The 23,924-nt window shown below is 37.6% G+C and overlaps 1 protein-coding gene across 1 annotated transcript in view; it reads right to left on the bottom strand.

The window, feature by feature from the left end:
• LOC121327948 (radixin-like) overlaps positions 1-23,099 on the bottom strand; it is a 38,851-nt gene extending 15,752 nt beyond the window's left edge. The window contains 4 exon segments of the mRNA XM_041272314.1: positions 1,964-2,059; positions 5,099-5,182; positions 16,988-17,059; positions 22,852-23,099. Of these exon segments, the coding sequence (XP_041128248.1) occupies positions 1,964-2,059; positions 5,099-5,182; positions 16,988-16,999 (192 nt within the window). The 5' untranslated portion in view covers positions 17,000-17,059; positions 22,852-23,099.
• Positions 23,100-23,924: the final 825 nt, after the last annotated feature.

The raw sequence follows: 23,924 nt of genomic DNA, 5'->3' as shown, positions 1-23,924 counted from the left end.
TTTGAAAGTTAGTTTTAGTAAATATTACCATATTCACACATTTTCAAACGATTGAAAAAATATTATCAGAGGCTGCCAGAAAATCATTAGGGGGCTAGTCAGACATTTCAGGAATTACATGATTTCTCCCCAGATAGCACGTTAGATAAATTGCAAGAGCTAAAATCTTATAAAGGGGGCCTTGTTTGAGGGCCAAAGCACAAGAAGGTCAATTACAGGTCTCAGAGGGAGTGGGGCTGTCGGGATCCAACAAACTTCTCGATCAACTACCAGAACAATCTTTTGCTCATTTGTGGACCCTAGAATCACTGCCAACAAAACACTTCTTGAACAGAGGGGAAAAGTGGGCATGTGTGTATTCTGGGAGTGTGGGCCTCTGCTTCTACTACAGCTCTCTCTCATCTATCACTGTGGAAGCATGAATCACTGCAGGGGGTGAAAACACATCAGGGAAGCATTTTGCCCGGAACTTGAACTGCAGGGGATTCTCTTTTCGACATCTTGTTGCGTTACCTGATAGAACACAGCACATTAAATGGAGCCAAATTTATCTTAATAGTTCAACACTGGTGGTATTGCAGTTAAGCTATAAATGTTACCAGATGCTAAACCAAAAGATTTTGGGTCACGGAAACTGCACTAAATAAAATAAAAAAAACAAGATAAAGTGAGCTACAACGTTTTGGGTACAATACTTCCGGGAGGTGTCTGGCTACAGAGATAATAGGGATGTCACAGTATTCAATTTTGATGGTATGATAACCACGGTATTGTGTCTTTTTATTATACAGCTATTACAGTCAATTAAAATTAAAAATTAAAAAATTTAAAACAAAAAATTAAAAAACAGCGTCACCCTTAGAGGACCTGATTGACACGGATGACCCCCAAAACTGTACTCCATGTCCTGCTATCGCAGCCTGCTTTCAGTGCTCTGTGGCGCACAGCAATTCACCAGGCATATCCAGAAACTGGGTAGGTCAAATAACATTTGAACCATGCTGCATTAGTAATACTGGGGGATTCGACATGTCTTTCATGTCTAATCTGCTGTCAGATCTATAGCTCTGATGTTTTCTAAGTGGAGACCTGATGCAAGGTGATTTAACAGATATAGCAGAACAGATATAATGGTATATGCCTTCTGGGCTACCAGTGAGACAGTCATGATTTGTTCCTCTTAAATAAACGAAACGCAGCAATAAAGGCAAGTTTAGCGGAGGAGGTAAATTCCAACTGTAAATCAAATAACTCCCACTTCACCCAAGTCTGGAAGTTAAGCATTTCATAACGGGTGTGGATATCTGTAGAACCCATCTTGCAAAAGAGCCTGTCTCAACGATAAATAGGATATGTTTTTGGTGGAGATAGAGGTCGATGAAATACACTGGTTCAGTTCCATATATTGTTTGTCCTAATGGTTTCTAAGATACTTGTATCGAAGGAAGGACCCCCCTGAGTATTTTAATCGAGATTATATATCTATTATATCGAGATATATATATATATATATATATATATATATATATATATATATAATATATATATATATATATATAAGGTCGGTTTTTCTATTTGCTATACAATGAGTTCTAGTTGGTGCACACAGCATTGTCATGAACTCCAATACAATAACAAAAATAAAAATAAAAACTTCACATGACCACATTTGTATAGCTTCACTTTGATCATAAAAATAAGATGACTGAAATTACTAACGTTTTCAGTGTCATGGGAGCTGCTTTAATTATTATACATTGAATTCCAACTGGGCATAGGACTTCCACTTAGACATCACAGCAGCTTGTTGGGAAATTTTCCAATCTGCGTTGTAAAGCTGCCAAGACCGTTTTGCTGCAGGTTGAATGGTTGATTGTCCCAAAAAAATGTCAAAACCAGAGTAAAGATCAGCTATCCGAGATCTGGAGACCATCTCTCTGGATCGCCAAGGGGGGAAACTTACCTTTTTGTTCAGTTTCAACCATGTTGTGTAACCTTTGCTATCCACATACTGTAGCCCAAAGAACCAGACTTCACGAAGTCCAACTGTCTTTACCACCTGTTGATAGACGAGACCAATGATATTTCAGCAATTTTAATTTTACTGAATATTGAGATCACTTTGGATAAAAAAAAAAAAAAAAAAAAAGTAATTTACCTGTAGATCACCAACTTTAATTACAAAAACAATCAAAATGAGAAGGAGGTGGGAAAAAATAAATTGCTCTATAGTAAAAGTGTACTCCTAAATACAAATAACAATCAATATTAGATGGATCTGAAAGTGACGTTCGATGTCCCAATGAATCAACTGTCTCTGCATATAGATGTCTAGGGCTATACTGAGAGTCAATTACCATGCCAATATAAAGGCTATGGAAGTGCATGCCGTGTTATTCTTTCTACGGGAGGATATGTCTCACCATGCTGCTTCTGCTGTATTTTAATTTGGTATGATCACACTCCTACCGATCAAATCTAAGCACTCTAGAACAGCCATAACAGCTTCAGCATCGTGATATTGAAAGATCGGTACATTACTGTGTCACAGTGGTCTGGGAAGGATGTAGTTTCCTTCAAGGACTTCACTCCAGTTCATATTTGCACACAGGTTGTTAGGATTTTAATGAGCTCCCCCACTGTCTTCCCCATTTATTACACTGGAGAAGGAAACATGGTTTGGTAGAGCTCACACTCCATGAATTACAAGGTAGATTAAGACACTTTCAGCCTGCCACTTCTCAAATTGCAACAATAACTACTTGTCCATATCAAAGGAAAGATCCCCCGTGCCAATATTTAAACCATTTTTTATAAAAATGTTCTTGAAGATGCTCTATTGAGTTTTAATAATATGACCTTAATGACATTTAAATAACTATCTGAAGAGTAATTCTGCTTCATAGAAATTCCCTCTCCTCGCATCTCTCTCCTGCCTTATGATGACATATTAAAAGGGTTTCACTGCGAGAGTTAGCACAGGTGTCTATACCCTGTACAAACAATATTAAAATAAAAAATAAAAAAATGCATCAAATATTAAGAATACAGTCCACTCTTGTTCGTTTAACCACACACAGTAAAAAGCCTCATCTTTCAATAGGTCTACTCAGCAGGATGAGGCTGCGGATCGAGTTTCACTGCATTGGGTCTGTGGCACATTGATTTACTTCCACAGGTTTCACCAGACTAATGTCGTTTAACTTTCTACTAACTGCTCAAATGATCAAACTGAGTTTTTAGTTATGAAGAGGATGTTTGACTTGTACACAGTACACAAGTACAGTAGGCTTTGACATGAGAAACGTCAAAAGGAAGAAACAGAGCAAACTGGTGCAGTTACTGGTAACCAGTTCTTAACAAACCTACGGGCTTCTTCCCAAACCACTCGTTTTATTGCTGTGACTATCCTCAGTAATCACTGTCCCCAGCCACACCTGGTCAGCTGCAGGGTGCACCCGATTTGACTGTAACACAGACCCCATGTGTGGCTCATGAGGGAACACACAGACTATTGAAATGCGTCTGATGTGTCTTGATTATGCTTATTGAATGCACCAATTACAGTCAAATCGGGTGCGCCACTAGTCAGAAGCAAAGAATAAACACTTGCTTGAAGTAGCAATTCCTGAGCAACACCAATGAACAGGAATCATGATGTGTCAACAAAGAACACTAGTTGGCTCAAACATAAATACATTACTCTAGAAGCTGTGTGGTTTATTACAGTTTTGGGAGCCCCTGAAAAAGAAACGTTGAAAAAGTAGAAAGCCAAAATGGGTAGTCCAAAATGATCTTCAAATTACAGAAAGCGTACACAGCGTGGTCTTTCAAAAAGCATACACAAACATACTCGCATCAGAAGCAGGCCCGGTTTTCAAAATGTAATGACTGACCACAGTGAAAGTGAAAACAGGTGACTGGTTAACTGTATCTTATACTGAAGGGGTTCCCAAACTTTCTCAATTCACAACCCACCTGAGCAGCCAGATCATTGTCTGGGAGAGACAGTGTGTGAAAAAGCATATACAGTACCAAAAAAAAAGTGCAGCAATATATATATAAAAAAAAAAAAAGTAAAAAAAGGTCTAAAACTCATTTACACAAAATGAAAGATAGAAAATAATAACAATAATTATTATAATAGTAACTGCAGTAATTTGCTGCATTTTATCAAATAAAACCGAAAGGCTACCAGCACAAATATAAAACAATCGTCTCTCACGAAGCAAAATCACTTCGTCTCCACGCTACACCCTGCTTTCACTGTAGGAACAACCTTGTATTTTACTGCTTTAAGATGAAGATTACCGATGGAAATGCAACTTGTACAATTGCACTTTAGGTAAAATTTCACTTAGTTTCATGCAATGTAACAGATATTTGTAGCATGTAGTTCATTTTTTAAATAACTTGAAATATTTATTCAAAAAAAGAGTATAAAACTAATTTTAAAAAAATAAACACAGACCTATTATGGTTGCCTTACACAACCATGTTTTTAGTTTGAGGCTTTTAGACTAGCATAGAATGTTTATTTTTGCAATTCTGTGCTTATATAAAAACACAATTACCTTATAGCTGTTCCATGTGAAGGGTGCACTTGCTATTTTCTCCCCCGCAGAGAAGGTCTATTCTTAGACTGATGCAAGATAAACTGACGCTCAGCTACACAGCTAATCTGTGTGACCCATAGCTTTAACATCTCTCACTGAACTGTGAAGCAGAGATTCGTCTTGTTTAAATATTTATCAGTACATTTATATTTTTTAGGTGTCAGTACAGAGAGGTGGTTGTCATAATCAATATTCATGAAAATCAAGTTTGATAGAAATCCAGTAGTTTCAGACATATCCCAAACAGAACCTACAACAAGCCACTATGTGCAGTAATACTGGAATGATTAAGGTGACCCAAAAAATTACATTTGGGTAAATACACTATTTTATATGCAAAGTAATCATAACAAAATAGATTCCTAGAGATACAGTGTATGCAATCTCTTTTGCAATTATGACGGACACAGACACATGAAAAATTAAAAAGGAGGCAGAAACATAAGTGCATAAAATGTATTTGAAGACAAATGATAACTAACCTGGTCAAATAGCTGCTTGCCAGTTGTATTGGGCTGGATAGCAAACTCCAGCTCTGCATCCATCGTAGTGACCCGCACATTGATCTAGTGGAAGAAAAAAAAAACACATGAAGAAAAAAAAAAACATATGTAAATAAAAAGAATAATATTACAAAAAAAACAATTTTCCATCAGTAATACAGGAAGATTGCTGTAAGACATAAGTCACATGGTTTGCAGGGGTGTGCAATTTGTGTAGCCCAAAGTAGTTTTTATTTATTTATTTATCCTACGTTCACTCTGCTGCTAGAAAGACGCTTGGGGTATATTTGTAATGCACAGACTATTTTATTTATTTTAAATTGAAGGTATTATTAACTATTTATTTATTTTAATTAGCAAATAAGTGATACTGCTTTCATTATGCATGAACCTGACATTTAAATGCAGCAATCTAATAAAGTTGGGAAAAAAAAACACCAAATCGCTCAGGTATTAAGAACATAAGAAAGTTTACAAACGAGAGGAGGCCATTCGGCCCATCTTGCTCGTTTGGTTGTTAGTAGCTTATTGATCCCAAAATCTCATCAAGCAGCTTCTTGAAGGATCCCAGGGTGTCAGCTTCAACAACATTACTGGGGAGTTGATTCCAGACCCTCACAATTCTCTGTGTAAAAAAGTGTCTCCTATTTTCTGTTCTGAATGCCCCTTTTTCTAAACTCCATTTGTGACCCCTGGTCCTTGTTTCTTTTTTCAGGCTGAAAAAGTCCCTTGTGTCGACACTGTCAATACCTTTTAGAATTTTGAATGCTTGAATTAGGTCGCCACGTAGTCTTCTTTGTTCAAGACTGAACAGATTCAATTCTTTTAGCCTGTCTGCATATGACATGCCTTTTAAGCCCGGAATAATTCTGGTCGCTCTTCTGCTCGTATTAGTGGATTAGAAAAAATTGTGTTGTGTAATTTATAACACTTTGTAGTCAATATACTTGTTGGGATCTATCTATCTATATTACACACACACACACACAACCTCAAAGTTTACTTTTTAGAAGCATTTCAAGACAAACTTTCCCTGGCAAAAAATGTAATGATTTTTTTTTCTTTCGATTTTAGGTGTTACTAACCTAGTTTGCTATTGACCATATTTACATGTTTTTTTTTTATTTTTTATTATTTAAAATGCTATATAAAAAAAAAAAAAAAAAAAAAATTACTAGATTTGAACAGAAGCAATATTGGTTATTCATTGGACATTCACAATCCATCGATTTATGAAACTATTAAAAAATGAAGATTGACAAATTATATTTATAATGATAGAAATGAAATGCTTATATCTGTACAATACTTAGTACTGTAAATAGTGAGTGCATTTTGATAGCAAAGAACAGTAAAAAAAAATCTGAGAAACTTGCGACAGGTTATAACAAGTCCTTTAAAAACTTGGCGTTCAGCAGTTCAGTGGTTACAAAACAAAGAACAGCAAGAAAAATCTGCATTCACAAAGCAGCAGTAACAGTTGGCAATGATTTCATATCTGTGATGCAAACTAAAACACCTGTACATCAGGAGTTGAATTCAGCTTATAGAGAAAGCGTGGAAAACACCAGGCACAAGCTATTTTATATTTGAATAACTCTCAAGTATTGCTTGTTATAGTTGTACTCTTAGTATGTTGCTTAAATGTACTATCAAATGTATTCCAGACTGCACTGAAAGGAACACTTCCTTGAAGCATGTTATTAATGTGTTGTGGGGAGCAGGGGTCACAGGGAACCTTTTGTTTATCTTGAAGAATATAGTGAACCTGTCAAGCTACAAGGCAAGATCTTCCTCTGTTAATCACTAATTGAGCGATTGTGTTCACTGTTAAACAAAACCAAAAGCATACAAGTGACAGGCTACTTTGTGTGTGTGTGTTTTGCGAGATGGGTCGGGGGCAAGTAGATTTTTTTAGCATTTTGTCCCTGGAATAAAAAGTTTTGTTCAAAAATTGCACCCCCTGTTAACATATTCAAATTGAAGGTGGCATTTTGCATTTAGAAAGTAAGTCGTAACTGCTTTCGTAAGAAAGTAACCTGACATTAATGCATACATCTAGTAAAAGGTACATTTAAAAATAAACAAATAAATAAAAAACACAGCACTCGGTAAGGTATTAGCTAATTATAAAGAAATGTGTACTTGAGATATTTAAGAAAAAAAAATAAGTTTACGGTTTAGAATATAAAGTCCTGTTTGAAACGTTGGGGGGGTGGGGGGGGGTGGGAAATGTGGGCACGAATTGTTTTTTTTATTTCCCGCCTTTAAAATAAAAGGCCTTCTCCATAGATTAGCCTTGTTATAAAAATAGGAAATACGATACAGGGAGTCCTCCTGTTAGGATAAAGTTACATCTCTCATTCACTCACAAGTCTCTACAGCTTACATACTGACCTTACTTACAAGGGTGTTTGAAAGATATGTCCTGTATGGAAACTTGTTAAGTGTCTACACATGCACAGTATGAGTGTGTGTATTTGTACAGTATGTGTCTAACACTGATGTATCTATCCACACTTATCCACTCTCGAACTGCTCGATATCAAATTGTACTGTGTTTTGTATTTACTCTTATTAGGACTGAAGTCACTGTATTTTGTATCTTGCTCTTAATTGTACAGTAATTCTTTATGTATTTTTGTATACAACTCTAAGTTACCCTGGGTAAGGGTTTCTGCTAAGAAATAAATAATAATCATCTCCATCACATTCCTTGTTAAAAGAGGACTGAAGGGAACCTGATTTTAATGTGTTGCTTTGAATTTGCCTACATACAAACCTTGGACTATCAATGGTGTTTTATTACAGGACTGCTTAACTATACATTGATCCCAAACACTGACAGAAACCACAGCTGCACGCACACTGAATAGCCAATCAAGTTGTACTGTTATTTCAAAATGCAGATTTATGTTAATATCATAAATGAAAAAGCAGCACAATGCATGCACACAAATTAAAGCATGTTATATTACCAGATCATTCAACACACATCTTTCAAAGTGGTGACAGTGCTAAACTTAGTATAGCCGAGACCTTCACACAGTTAGTCAGTCTCGGCCATTCATACCAGTCAGTATACTGTATATTTTAGGAAACTACCATTACTGTTAGGGAATGAAGCTGCAAAATGTGATAAGTTTGTCTCTGTGACACACTTAAAAAAAAAAAAAATTCTATATTACATTGCCCCAGTTTATTACATTAAAAGGCCAACTCCTGGATCAGGCTGAGATTTGCAAGTTCATAGCTTGACTTCCTTGAATGAGGTAATCAAAGACCATTGGGCTGCTAATATTACACAGAACCACTGAATTTAGTGACATACTTAAGCCCAAGACAGACAGGAGCAGCGCGGCACCATTGAGTATTTTCAGTGCGATACCACTAGTCTGCAGCCAGACACACAGGTGTAGTATGCACTGTCCGGTGCAGTAGTTGTCAGTTCCACACAGTAGGCTATTCATAGAATACAGCTTGTAAAGCCTGTCTGAAAGCAAGCGGACTATCATTACTATGGTTAAGAAAATGGCACTGAAGCACCTGCAGTAGTATGTGCAGCTGGGGGTTGCATCTCTAACAGGGATGCTTCATCCCGGGTTCAAATCCCGGCTCACTCACCGATTCACTGTGTGACCCTGGGCATGTCACTGAACCTCCTTATGTTTCGTCTTTCAGGTGAGATGTTGTTGCAAGTGACTCTTGCAGCTGATGCATAGCTCACACACCCTAGTCTCTGTAAGTCGCCTTGGATAAAGGCGTCTGCTATATAAACAAATAATAATAATAAATCATAATAATAACAACAGTATTGCTTTCTGAAAACCAATACAGGATTCTGCGCAAAACATGTTTTTGTTCCTCCTTTGATGGTTGATGACCAAAAAAAAAAAAAAAAAAGTGATAAGGAAAGAAAGTTATATTGCATTTTACACATTTGTTTGCTTTTCACCAGAGTGAAAACCTGTTCAAACACCTTCAGCTCTTACACTGGATGTGATTACGTGTGTCTGTAATGAAACTGGTTCAGGGAGGTACTTAAACAACAAGAAAAAGGGGATTCACAATCACATGGAAAAACTGGTTTGCGGAAACAAAAACAAAATATCCTCCTTGCACAGCTTTATGTGAATGTCACTTTAGAATACCGTGTCTTGGAAGCGACAGCGAGTGGGAGAAGTACAGCGTGGAAAAGTACAGAGCAGTTTCGAAGCAGAAAGGAGAAATTGCATCTTGAATTGCTTTAATCAGAAAACAGAGGACATTGGGGAAACACAGCCGCGTGTGTTTTTCTGATAACAAACAAGCTGAAACTCGGAGCAGCTGATTCAAATTCAGCGCCGTTTTGAGACACGGGCGAGGGGAGGAGCCGACAGCACAGCAGAACAACGCAGTTAAACGAGGCAGTCTTCCCAGCGACAGCGAGTGGAAGCGACAGCAAGTGGGAGAAGTACAGCGTGGAAAAGTACAGAGCAGTTTCGAAGCAGTTTGAAAGCAGGTTGACGGCTGCAGAAGAAACTAAACTTCAAAAAAAAAAAACCCTCAACATGGTCTTCAAGCCAGTAATCTGTGACACCTGCTTGATGTGGGAAATCCGAGAAAACCCAGCGGAGCTAAACCAAGTGTGCGTAAAGTGCCGCGCGATCCAGGATTTGCATAAACTAGTAAGTATGCTAGAAATGGAGCTGGAAGAAGTGAGACAGCAACAAGATCTTGAGGAACTGGCACACCCACAATTCATGGAAGTCTGCATCACCCCTAACAGACTGAAAGCCACCAGGGAGATAGAAGGTCAGAACAGCTGGGTTCAGGTAGGCAGAAGCAGGGAAAAAAAGAAACTTCGTCAAACACAACCACCAGAAATCAAAACAACCAACAGATTTGAGTCACTTCAGAATTGTGATGAGCAGAACCAACAACAAGAGAATGAAAGGAACAACATCCAGGACCCTATTGACAGTGGTGACCAGACAGCAAAAAGAAGGGAGGTCATGATTGTTGGGGACTCCATATTGAGAAACACAGCAAGTTCAGTTCGCAGTTTGGACCCCCTTACTACAACAGTGTGCTGCCTTCCGGGAGCCTCGGTCAAGCACATCACTGAAAACGTGGACAGGCTCCTAGAACGAACAGGAGACGACCCGGTAGTAGTCGTCCACATCGGTACAAACAACATTGGAAGAGACAGACCAAAATCCCTGCAAAACAAATTCAGAGAGCTAGGAAGGAAATTAAAAGAGAAAACCAAAACTGTGGTATTTTCTGGTATACTACCCGCACCTTGCAAAGGACCATATGGACAGCTGGAAATAATAAATCAAAACCAATGGTTGAAGACGTGGTGCACACGGGAAGGCTTCACCTATCTTGATCATTGGACCACTTTCTACAACGAGGACTATCTGTATAGACGGGATGGACTGCATTTAAATAACAAGGGAACTAGTCTACTCGGAGAAAAGATCCTCGAGCAGGTTCAGAAGCATTTAAACTAGAAAGGAAGGGGGGAGAAATCAACAAAAAAACAGAAGGGAGACCGCATCAAAACAAGAACAACAACTCAGGTAAGACAACCATTAAATGTGTTTATCTAAATGCTAGAAGTATCAGAAACAAAATTCTAGAACTTGAAGCTACTGCACTAACAGGTAACTATGATGTGATAGGTGTTACAGAAACGTGGTTATCTGAGAGTGATGGGGACGAATATAATATTTGTGGGTATACACTGTATAGGAAAGACAGGCAGGACAGAAGAGGAGGAGGGGTAGCGCTATACATAAGAAACAGTCTTGAAGCCCAGGTGTTAAACCTGGACAAAGAAAATAAAACCGAATCAATATGGGTCAGAATAACAGACAAAAATTCAAAAGGCATAATAATAGGAGCATGCTATAGACCGCCAGATTCAGACGGTGAGCAAAATAATCTGTTATACAATGACATTAGAAATGTGTGTAGCAAAGGAGAAGCCATACTAATGGGGGATTTCAACTTCCCCCAAATAAAATGGGAAAACCCGGTGGGTAGCGCGAAGGATGAAATAGAAATGGTGGAAATGACAAATGACTGCTTCCTAACACAATTTGTGAAGGCACCCACTAGAGGGGAGGCATGCCTTGATTTAGTCTTTTCAAATAACGAAGATAGAATAACTAAAACAGAGGTCAGAGAACCACTGGCAAACTCAGACCACAACATGGTCTCATTTGAAGTGTTTTTTAAATCCCCAAAAGTAAAGACTAAAGCTAAGGTTTACAATTTTAGAAAAGCAAACTATGAAGGTATGAAACAGAGACTAACAGAAGTAGATTGGAGTAAAATAGAGAAAACACCCACAGAAGAAGGATGGTTGTTCTTCAAAAACGTAGTACTAGAGGCGCAAAACAATTATATCCCTAAAGTAGACAAATCTAAATGTAAAACTAAATTGCCAAAATGGTTTAATAGATCAATTAAAAAAAATATTCAGCGAAAAAAGGCACTTTACAGAGCATTAAAAAAGGACCAAAAAAGAAAGTACACAGAAAGAGTACACAGAACTGCAAATGCAAGTCAAAAAGGAAGTTAGAAAGGCCAAGAGAGAAATAGAAATGAACATTGCTAAGGGAGCTAAAACCAATTCCAAAATGTTTTTCCAATATTACAACAGCAAGAGAACATTCAAAGAGGAGATTAAATGTTTAAGAGATACAAATGGCAAAATCGTAGAGGAAGAAAAAAAAAATAGCAAATATGTTAAATGATTACTTTTCACAAGTTTTTACAAAGGAAGATACTGACAACATGCCCCACATGTCATCCAGTTCCTATCCAGTTTTAAATAACTTTAGCATAACTGAGGCAGAAGTGTTAAAGGGACTAGGAGCTCTTAAAATAAACAAATCCCCTGGGCCGGATGAGATCCTCCCAGTAGTACTCAAAGAAATGAAAGAAGTAATTTACAAACCGCTAACCAAGATCATGCAGCAGTCTCTTGACACAGGGGTGGTACCGACAGACTGGAAAATTGCAAACGTAATACCGATCCACAAAAAGGGAAACAAAACTGAACCAGGTAACTACAGACCAGTAAGCCTGACTTCTATTATATGCAAACTTATGGAAACTATAATAAGATCCAAAATGGAAAATTACCTATATGGTAACAGAGTACTGGGAGACAGTCAACATGGTTTTAGGAAAGGGAGATCGTGCCTAACTAACTTGCTTGATTTTTTTGAGGATGCAACATCGATAATGGATAATTGCAAAGCATATGACATGGTTTATTTAGATTTCCAGAAAGCTTTTGACAAAGTCCCGCACAAAAGATTAATTCTCAAACTGAACGCAGTTGGGATTCAAGGAAACACATGTACATGGATTAGGGAGTGGTTAACATGTAGAAAACAGAAAGTACTGATTAGAGGAAAAACCTCAGAATGGAGTGTGGTAACCAGCGGTGTACCACAGGGATCAGTATTAGGTCCTCTGCTATTCCTAATCTACATTAATGATTTAGATTCTGGTATAGTAAGCAAACTTGTTAAATTTGCAGACGACACAAAAGTAGGAGGAGTGGCAAACACTGTTGCAGCAGCAAAGGTCATTCAAAATGATCTAGACAAGATTCAGAACTGGGCAGACACATGGCAAATGACATTTAATAGAGAAAAGTGTAAGGTACTGCACGCAGGAAATAAAAATGTACATTATAAATATCATATGGGAGATATTGAAATTGGAGAAGGAATCTATGAAAAAGACCTAGGAGTTTTTGTTGACTCAGAAATGTCTTCATCTAGACAATGTGGGGAAGCTATAAAAAAGGCTAACAAGATGCTCGGATACATTGTGAAAAGTGTTGAATTTAAATCAAGGGAAGTAATGTTAAAACTGTACAATGCACTTGTAAGACCTCATCTTGAATATTGTGTGCAGTTCTGGTCACCTCGCTATAAAAAAAGATATTGCTGCTCTAGAAAGAGTGCAAAGAAGAGCGACCAGAATTATTCCGGGCTTAAAAGGCATGTCATATGCAGACAGGCTAAAAGAATTGAATCTGTTCAGTCTTGAACAAAGAAGACTACGTGGCGACCTAATCAAGCATTCAAAATTCTAAAAGGTATTGACAGTGTGGACGCAAGGGACTTTTTCAGCCTGAAAAAAGAAACAAGGACCAGGGGTCACAAATGGAGTTTAGAAAAAGGGGCATTCAGAACAGAAAATAGGAGACACTTTTTTACACAGAGAATTGTGAGGGTCTGGAATCAACTCCCCAGTAATGTTGTTGAAGCTGACACCCTGGGATCCTTCAAGAAGCTGCTTGATGAGATTTTGGGATCAATAAGCTACTAACAACCAAACGAGCAAGATGGGCCGAATGGCCTCCTCTCGTTTGTAAACTTTCTTATGTTCTTATGTTCTTAAATGAAGCAAATACAGCGTCCAAATAAAACCTCATCAAGAGAATCCTAGAAAACAGCTGTGAGCAAACTCTGGAGCGAACACCCCAGAGAGTTTGGTCTCTATCCAAAAGTAACATGACCAGTAGATGTCAAGGTCCTTGAAAATGTTCACCGAAGCAGTTATATAACCCCTGCAAATACAAAGTCTATCACATATGGTTTGTAAGGTGCAGAAAGAATAGTGACAGATGTACGAACACAACAAGCACAAGGACGCTATTTGTATTGACGTATGAGAAATATTAGAATAACTAACCTAGATAACATGGCACATGTTATATACCTTATGTATTTTTATCACTGCCATTTGCTGACTGCATTTTTTACTAAGTAGATTGACAGACTCAAGTTCTTTTTTTTTTACCATTTGTGCGCTGAAGCGCTGGACTGGAGCCTGCTTGCTCAATTATGAACAAACCAGCTGTTTAAAACAACTACTTGCAAAGGAACAGTGAGCCAAGATACTATGGATTCAAATGAATGAAAAGCCACTTAACATTGCATTTAATAGAATAAGATGAATAAAAGCAGGATGGGTATATATCCAGACACAAAGACAAAAGGCCAGATAGTTTCAGTATATCTTAATCCCGGGAGAACCAACTGAGAAATAGTGATTTCCACATAAATGCTACAGTGCAGCCAATCATTTTGGAGAAAAAAATAAACAAATTTAAGAGCATACTAAACATACAAACCCCACTTACATTGTCTCAGTATTACTTTCAAATATAAATTTGAGCATATACAACAAGCAGGGAAGCAGAAGTCTCACATACGCTCTCATAAGCAAGTATAGTTTTTGTTTTAATTGTAAATTGAGTTGTTTCTAGTTCTGATGTTGTAGAGTTAACAATATTAGGCAGTGTGTATTTTGAATCGAATCACAGCAGGATGCGGTTGACTCGATCAGACTAATTTGCCAAGCCGTTGCCTGAATCATACAGCTCTTGACCTCCAGGGCATTATATATGCATTGATGCTAACTTAGAGCACCACCACTCAGCTCCAGCTCACCGAAGGGCAATATCCCCAAAGGGCCGGAAGTTTAAACTGTGGTAGTCTAAACAAGGACAGGCCAACGATGATCTGTTTTAAATAAATAGATAGATTAAATAAATAGATAGATAGATAGGACAGTCCAATGTGAAGGTTCTAACCAGGCTTTCACACATTTGCCTTTCTTTTCTTAATGCTCTTGCTCCTCCTGTAGCTGTCTGTTTTCACCTGCCTCTCAACACCACCCTCTCCCATAGCCATTTCCACTTCCTTTCCTCTACTGCTCCCTACCATGACTAACTTCAATATCCCCGTAATCCTCTCCTCTCATTCCCATGCCCCACGTCTAAAATAAATTGATCTAGACAACATGGGAAACAGAATGATCGTGCTGGTCCATTCGGGTGCAGGAAGTTAATTTCAGCCTCCCGTTTCTTGTGATCAGCAGACACCACCAGACCGAGCCACCAGTGACTGTCAAACTGAACAGTGACATACCCTTCCATTTGGTCAAATGGTAGGACATCCTCTTTGAATGTGACTGACTGTCCTCTTTCTGGGAAGAATGTTTGCCCATGTTTTCCCCACCCATGTCTCTGGCTTAGCTGGGGGGTGTTAATCACGTGAGAGTAGCCTGTAAGTGCTGCATGCACTACCTATTAAACGTCTTTCCTCAAAATGTACACATACAAAAATTTTTGTTTTAGAAAATCGAGATTTTATTGGCGTTCTGGTACTTCAGACTTAGGACTACACTGATGATTATGATGTGTCAATGCATATGGAATAACTTCCTGTAACAAATGTCCATGCAAAGCTTGAATATATTCAGCCAATGAATACTGAAAACAGGGTAGCAGAAAGTCTAAAATCTTTGGGGCACAGCCTCCAAATCTTCCACAAATACGAAGGGGGGGGGACACAAATGGAACCAGCCTGGCTATTTACCCCAACCAAATTAAGTGTGCAAAAAGGAATTAGAAACTTACTATTATAGATTATAAAACATAGATACTTTTAAAACAATGTCACTGCTGCCGAGGGATGATTATATACCCCCCTTTGACACTGCACATATCGGTGAATATATGCATTCCTCAATCACTGAATCAAAAGAGTAATTTCAGAACAATTTCCCCATCCTTCACCGGTAGAGGACAGGTGAATAGCATTTCTGTCTACAGACGTAAAACCGAGGTCCTACTGTAAGCGACTCTGCAGCAGCCGTTGCTGATGAAGTCTCTTTGGAGAAACGTTTGTTAAATGAACTTTCACAAAATTCAAAAACATGATCTGAATTAACTAATTGTATTCTAAAATCAGCAGACTAATAGACTAAATTGACTTTTTTCATGTAACAATCTAATGTAATTACAGATTAATGAACAAGGCATGGCAGGTTGATAAGTGTTTCCACACAACCAGTACACTGCTTGAAGAAAATATTATGGTTGAACCATTTTAGGCCTGGTGTACACAAGCAATTTTTATTGTCATAACTGACACAGAATTGCTGTTGCAAAATGTGCCACACACTAAAAAACGGATAATTATTTTATTTGATCATTTTTTAAGACTTCGTCTGTTGTTTCAGCAGCTGCTATAGTAATTGGAATAATTTTGAATAGACGTTGACGTAGAAAAACTTGTCAAATTCTCTGCTCCACTCCCCAATTTCTTTTGAGAATATGGTTCACAATATGGTCAAAAAAGGTTTTGTTTGAAAAATGTCTCAAGTGAGACAAATGTAATAGAGATTTCACCAACACATGGAAATCTTAGGCCTTCACAGAATTATTTCCTGCATGAAATCTATTAGATATATATGTTGCATCACTACAGATAAAAGGGACCGTTTCTCATAGCACACATCTCCATCGGATTTACCTTTTTATAACATTCATTTAGAGCTTGTTTAAAAAAACAAGACTTAACCCTTTTAAGGACCAGGATCATGTTAACACGATCATACTGAAGTGGGCTTCTAGGTTCACAATACAGGCTTGAAACACATATCAATGCATAGGGGAGGGACTGTTGTTCACGTCCTGATTGGTTTTCTTTTCCGTGTGACGTCACTGAGAGGGGCATTTAGTATCTAAAGTGCAGAGACAGTTTACAGCAGACCGGCAGAGAAAAGCGCATCTCAGGAACTTATTTAGCGCTAATAAAAAAAGGGGAAATATTGTAAATGTGATGTATCCAACTTAATTTTAATGAATGAAATCGAGAGTAGTGTCCATTACTGCTTATAAAAGACCTTGAGAATAAATATGTATTATGTCATTGCAATCAAACATTGCAAATACCATGAAAAAATACATTTTATTGTAATCGATTTGACAGAAAAACAACTTTGGTTGAGTTAGAGGTAGGGAAAGAATAAACAAATGCATTTATTTTAAAATGGTCTCACCGGTTTCGGCATTTTCCAATGGTCTCCACGGTTTGTCCTTCCACCCGCACAAACTCCTCTGCAGCCTTTAATCTGCAAAAAACACAAACAGAACAAGGGTTTAAGAACAACACAGGACACAGCAAAGGTAGAATGAAACTACAACTATTGTAGTTTATCAAAATACTGGAGCCAGGTATGAAGAAGAGGAAGTGCAGGAGCTGCCATGGATGCTGAAGCTGTATCTTAGGTGAGTTTGTGTAGTTTTATTGTGTATTAAACATGCAACAAAACCATGGTTACCAACATTCTAACTGAAATAACGTTTGGTCACAGCGAAGCTACACCTTGTAAAGCTAAAGTTCCTATTACTATTACAGATATTACGAAGTGCCTTTTATTTACAATAAATCAAAATATTTAGGCTTATTTATTGTTTGTCATTAATTATTAATGAAACTATTAAACTATTTCAAAATGTTACAGTTCAGCTTGTGTTGAAAAGAAAAGCTACTAAAAATGTCTACTTTTGATTTTTTTTTTTTTAATTTACAATGTTCCTTGTTTGTTTCTATTACAATGTGCCAATCTGTACCCTTTTTTCTGAAAGCACTTTGATTAAAACCATTTAAAAAGGGGGTTTTGTCATACTTTTTCATGCACTTCTAGCTTCATCATTGCAGTCAATGCATCAAACATGTGGTTATAAAAAACAAACTAACAAATTACAGATTTTTTTTAAAAATGAAAAATCCTAAAAATCAGGAAAAAATTAATCCGAAAATATTAAATAAAACGGATTTCATAGGGCCCTACACTACTGAGCGTTTCTTTCGTCCTTGCCATGCCAGTAAAAAGCTAAACCAATGTTTACAATCATTCATTTAGTGGAATATCATATTACAAAGCCAGCAATTACCTGTTTTTTCAAAACACCTTTATTTGTTGACTGATACAGTACATTGTTACGAGTGGACTGCTTTAATACTTAGAGCAACAAAAGTTCTTTAAAAAAAATAAAACCGTAAAAATGCTATTCATGTTCCAATTACCTTGTTAATTTTTTATAAATTGCTAAAAAAGGCACTGGTCACTTTGAAAAACAGAATTGGTCCTTTTGAGAAACTGAATTTGCCATTTCCCAGAATGGAAAATCAGTAACTCTGGCCCATAGCTATAGCTTAGTCCCCATTATCGGTCTAACATGGTCCACTCTGTTCCCCCACGCATTTGGTAAGCTGAAATCATGACTAAATTAGTACTGATTTGCTGCCTGGATGTCCTGTTACAACTTAATACAACTCTTATTTAACTGTTAATGACATAACTTTCAGTTACATGCACACACATATTGGTTGCAAATATACAAGAACAGCATTCACTGACAGACACAAAACAAATAGATTTATAATGGTAATATGGAAGAGGCTCTTAAAGAAAATATAGGACACCAAAAGAGGAGCTTGGTGGATCATGTGCCTTAATAACAAGCATGTCAAACAAATCCTCCAAACTACAGCTGAAAGGAACCCCAGAGAGACCAACACAATAGAACACTGTGTTACTGAAGATGTGGTTTCTGCAAGCATCACAGATGCAGAATCAGCTGGGTCAAGCAAAAGCCAAGGCTATAAATAAAGGCAACACTAAAACAGCTGGGTTATTTCATCAACTTTTCAATGACAATCACAATGTTGCTTATAATCATACTGTTTTACTAAAAGTGATTACCTACCGTACCACCTACAACCATTCCTTATAAGCAATTTTTTTTTTTTTTTCTGTGTTTTGAGCTAACAGATGCATATTCGCTGGATCTGGATTACTAGCAAAGGGGAGTTTTGAAAAGGAGCTTTCTAAAACTAGAGCTACACTGAACAAAAATATAAACGCAACATGCAACAATTTCAAAGATTTTACTGAGTTACAGTTCATATAAGGAAATCAGTCAATTGAAATAAAATTCATTAGGCCCTAATCTATGGATTTCACACGACTGGGAATACAGATATGCATCTGTTGGTCACAGACACCTTAAAAAAAAAAAAAAAAAAAAAAAAAAAAAAGTAGGGGCTTGGATCAGAAAACCAGTCTGTATCTGATGTGACCACCATTTGCCTCATGCAGCGTGACACATCTCCTTCGCTGGGTTGATCAGGCTGTTGATTGTGGCCTGTGGAATGTTGTCCCGCTCCTCTTCAATGGCTGTGCCAAGTTGCTGGATATTGGCAGGAACTGGAACACGCTGTCATACACGTCAATCCAGAGCATCCCAAACATGCTCAATGGGTGACATGTCTGGTGAGTATGCTGGCCACAGAAGAACTGGGACATTTTCAGCTTCCAGGAGTTGTGTACAGATCCTTGCTATATGGGGCTGTGCATTATCATGCTGAAACATGAGGTGATGGCGGCGGATGAATGGCACGACAAGGGGCCTCAGGACCTTGTCACTGTATATCTGTGCATTCGAATTGTCATCGATAAAATGCAATTGTGTTCGTTGTCAGTAATTTATACTTGCCAATACCATAACCCCACCGCCACCATGGGGCACTCTGTTCACAACACTGACATCAGCAAACCGCTCGCCCACATGACACCATACACGCTGTCTGCCATCTGTACAGTTGAAACCGGGATTCATCCATGAAAAGCACACTTCTCCAGCGTGCCAGTGGCCATTGAAGGTGAGCATTTGCCCACTGAAGTCGGTTACGACACCAAACTGCAGTCAGATCAAGACCCTAGTAAGGACAACAAGCACCCAGATGAGCTTCCCTGAGACGGTTTCTAATAGTTTGTGCAGAAATTGTTCGGTTGTGCAAACCCATAGTTTCGTCAGCTGTACGAGTGGCTGGTCTCGGACGATCCCACAGGCGAAGAAGCCGGATGTGGAGGTCCTGGGCTGGCGTGGTTACAAGTGGTCTGTGGTTGTAAGGCCAGTTAGACGTACTGCCAAATTCTCCAAAACGATGTTGGAGGCGGCTTGTGGTAGAGAAATGAACATTCAGTTCTCTGGAAACAGCTCTGGTGGACATTCCTGCAGTCAGCATGACAACTGCACACTCCCTCAAAACTTGAGACATCTCTTTGTGTGTATGGAAAATTTCTGGGATCTTATTTCAGCTCATGAAACATGGTACCAACACTTTACATGTTGCGTTTATATTTTTGTTCAGCGTAAATCAGAACCACAGCATCAGTAGAGTACTGCCATAACAGAATTCCTTTCGTCAAACCCAACACTGGCACACATGACAATCTTTTCAGATATGATTTATAAAATGTATTGCAACGTTCTAGGGCTGTGTTTTAAGGTTCAAAGGTTAGTTCACTAGCTCGGAATTCGAAGGTAGTTCTAAACTTTCGAAGGTTCGTCAGACGGCATTCACACACTGCATGTTATCTTTATTTATTTTTGTTAACAGAAACCGTCTGACAATGTGTGAATCGGCGGTTCCCAAACTGTGGTACGTGTACCCCAAGGGGTACGCAAGAACGGGTCTAGTTTCCAGCCTTGAGTCAATCTGTCAATCAAAACACAATCTGCACATCACAGCTCACAGATTGTCTATCTGGAGGCAGGGTGCAGAGCGAACGCTCTTGCATTAGGTTAGTGTTGTTAATGTCATTTGACTTATTCTGCTAGCAGACATAATCAACAGATGGCAAAGATTCAGCATTTTAAAAAATGACATGCTTTTGAGATGTTCATTTGTTGTGTATTCATAAAACTTGAGTTGTATTGAGTGCGTTTGTACTGTGGGCTAGGTTTTGATGCAGACCTGTGTTTTTTATTTTTTGTATAGAAACGTTTTTATTAGGGGTACACCGATAATCGGTAGCTTATCGGAATGGCACCGATATAAAGGAAAAAAACACAATTGGCTAGCGGCAGCTTTTGTTTTGTGCCGATAATATACACCTATATTCATGCTTGAATTTAAGCAAATGAGGTCCTTGTAGATTTTCTATAGGCACTGTTTTAGATATATATATTTAATTGAATTTATTTTAATTGTCTCAATCCTAAAATTCTAAATGATGTGAAACTTTTCGGCCACAGCTGTACAATATGCATATTTTCTAAACAGACAGATAAATGAATCAATAAATGATGTCTTCATTTGACAACTAAAAATGTTTACAGTAACATTAAATATGGTCCACACACATACAGTCCATTTTCTTTTTTTAGCAAGCAAGCATGAATACATCAAGCAGTTTTGTATTGAACCCTCTATAATATCCTACTGAGGAAGACACGGAAACAAGCCTAAATGCAAAGACAAAAAACACAGCTCACTGAGTTTCAAAAGGAAATCAAGATAAATCAAAATAAATAAATAAGAGAGAACAGCAGTCAAGGACATAAATAAATACCAGCAGGCTAGTGCTGCAAGATATCAGCAAAAGAATTGTCATCTTAAAAAAAAATACAATCATTATAAACTCAGGTAGTGGCAGAGAGGGACAAAAGGCATTAATACCTCTGGATCTAAACGTCACAAAAAGGAGAGCTGAACTTAATTAAATGCTCAAAAGCCAAGAAAGCTTTTTTTTTTTTTGCAGCACAAAATGCAAGAAAAGGTATTTTTATACGTTTATCTTTTTTTGTATGTAGTTTATGCTGTGCAGTGTTATTTTTAGATTGCAAACCAGAAAAGACCATCATAAACACTGCAACACTGTCCAGGCTCCCAACCTCTAAGCCTTGCTTTACCGTGGCTGAAAGGCGGGGGAGCATTTGTCCACCGCACAGGGCCCACAAACAGGTAAGCCCGTCTCTGGAGATCAGTACATTTGTCGTGGTCTATTTTGTTTGTAAGATCAATCTACATACCGGTATTACTCTTGCCTTTTTAGCTTATCATAATAACTGCGCAACAGCGGCACCCAAGAAAGCGTCAATGACATTCCTTGTAATTTCAGTACTTATATTACTGGACAAATCTTTACATGGGTATCTGTTGCTCTGTTTCACAACACGATGAAATCGTAACATTTTCATTATATATTTTATGCATACCCACCAACAGCGTTTGTAGAGAGGCCAGGCACGTGTTTATTTACAATCGGACCATCTTTCCTTCTGTATTCTTAAAGTGACACATTGCACTGGCCACTCAAACATGTAACATTATTTACACAGTTAAGAAGAACAGCAGCAGCAGCAGCTGCATCTGTCTAGTGATGGCGGTACCACGATAATAACGTTATTAACATGTTACCTAACTAGGCTGCAATTAAAACGGAACACCAAAATGTACACTTATGGAGACAAAGTTTTCAATATTCGATATACAAAAGTAAGCATTTTTTTTTTTATTTTCTAAAATACCTACCTGTATTATGGTTCAGAAAATTTAACCTGGCATTGCAATTTTATATAACACAGCACCGTTCTAAATTTAAAATCAGAAAGCTTTTTGTATGTTTTTAAAAATACGTTGTTCTAAGCTTCTCCAAGTAAACGGGATACCGATTTCAAACACAAGCAACTACACTAAAATTACTTGCATCCTTAACAATGTAAATATATATATATATATATATATATATATATATATATATATATATATATATATATATTATATATATATATATATATATATATATATTTGCAGATTTCGTGCAAAGTTAACCACGTCTTTTTTTTTTTCCTTTTTGGTGCCTAAAAAACACGTATGTAGCGGGAGTACTTTTCTAAGGCCTGTTATTAACATTTTAGTGCAATAGCCAGTCAGGCCTGCTTAACACTAAATTGTCGGAAACAAAATATATTTATATATACATTGTTTTGTTTTGTTTTGTTTGTCTTTTCATCTTCTAATACACAAAAAAAAAAAAAAAAAAAAACATTGTTTGGTCAGATAACTTACCTGGTCAGCAATTTTTTTTTTTTTTAAAGACCCAGTGGAAGTATTTTCCAAGTTAAGAAAGTCTTTTATCAAAGAATAAATAAATGAATGTTTCTTCTCTTGTCGTTCTGCTCGCCTGTGTCTTTTCCCCCCTGTGTGAGTGATGGTGATGTTGAACTCCGTGCGGTTCACCACTAGGAAAGAAGAAGCGAGAGATTCTCTTTGCAATATGGCCGTCAGTCTGCGGCAGGCGTTGTCCCTGTGCTGGCATAGCGAGCAAATGGGAGGGAGAGATATCGACAAAGATCTTTAAACAGTTTAGAGTTACGGTACCCACTCCCGTTCTTTCTGCATCCCAAACAAGGAGACAATATTCAAACAAATGTACATTTTTGCACTGTGGGTGTCATCTTTAATTTTCAATTTAAATTCAAAATATAGCCTTGCAAAAATAATAATAATAATAAACACAGCAAATAAAAGTTGTGAATCGTAACTGATATTTACTGGTCTCTTACTGGGTTCTCCGCAGGTATGTAAAATGCACACCAGGTTCACTGCAAAAATTTAGGAAGGTAGACAACAGACAACTGGCTTTAGAACTGTACATTAAAAGAGATTTTGGACCTGGCTTATTGTTCTGTGTCACACATCACCCCTTACGGAACGAAAATATATTAAAATATATTAAAATATATTGCATAATACATTTTATAATTTACTACATTATATTTGTCAATATATTTAAATATATTTTCGTTCCATAAGGGACATTTTCCATATATCTGGAAATACCCTAATCGAATTATCATGAACCTTGCTATTAACATTATTTAGCATACCTTACTGAAAATATCAGATTCTGGGTTTATGTGGGGGTGTCCGTCTGTCCCTACAGCCCTATCTCCTGAATGCCACACTTACATTTTGCATATATCTGGAAAACTGCTTCTCCAGTTGTCATGACACTTGGTAATAACATTATATAGCTGTTTTGGGAGTATCAGATTCTGGGAATATATGGAGTTGTCTGTCCCTACATCTATCTATCTGTATGTCAGACTTACATTTGTGCCTATGCCTGTATCCAGAGA

The sequence above is a fragment of the Polyodon spathula genome, chromosome 15, assembly GCF_017654505.1.
Source record: "Polyodon spathula isolate WHYD16114869_AA chromosome 15, ASM1765450v1, whole genome shotgun sequence".
In the NCBI taxonomy this organism is placed as follows: Eukaryota; Metazoa; Chordata; class Actinopteri; order Acipenseriformes; family Polyodontidae; genus Polyodon; species Polyodon spathula.
This window is presented reverse-complemented; position numbering and strand designations above follow the sequence as displayed.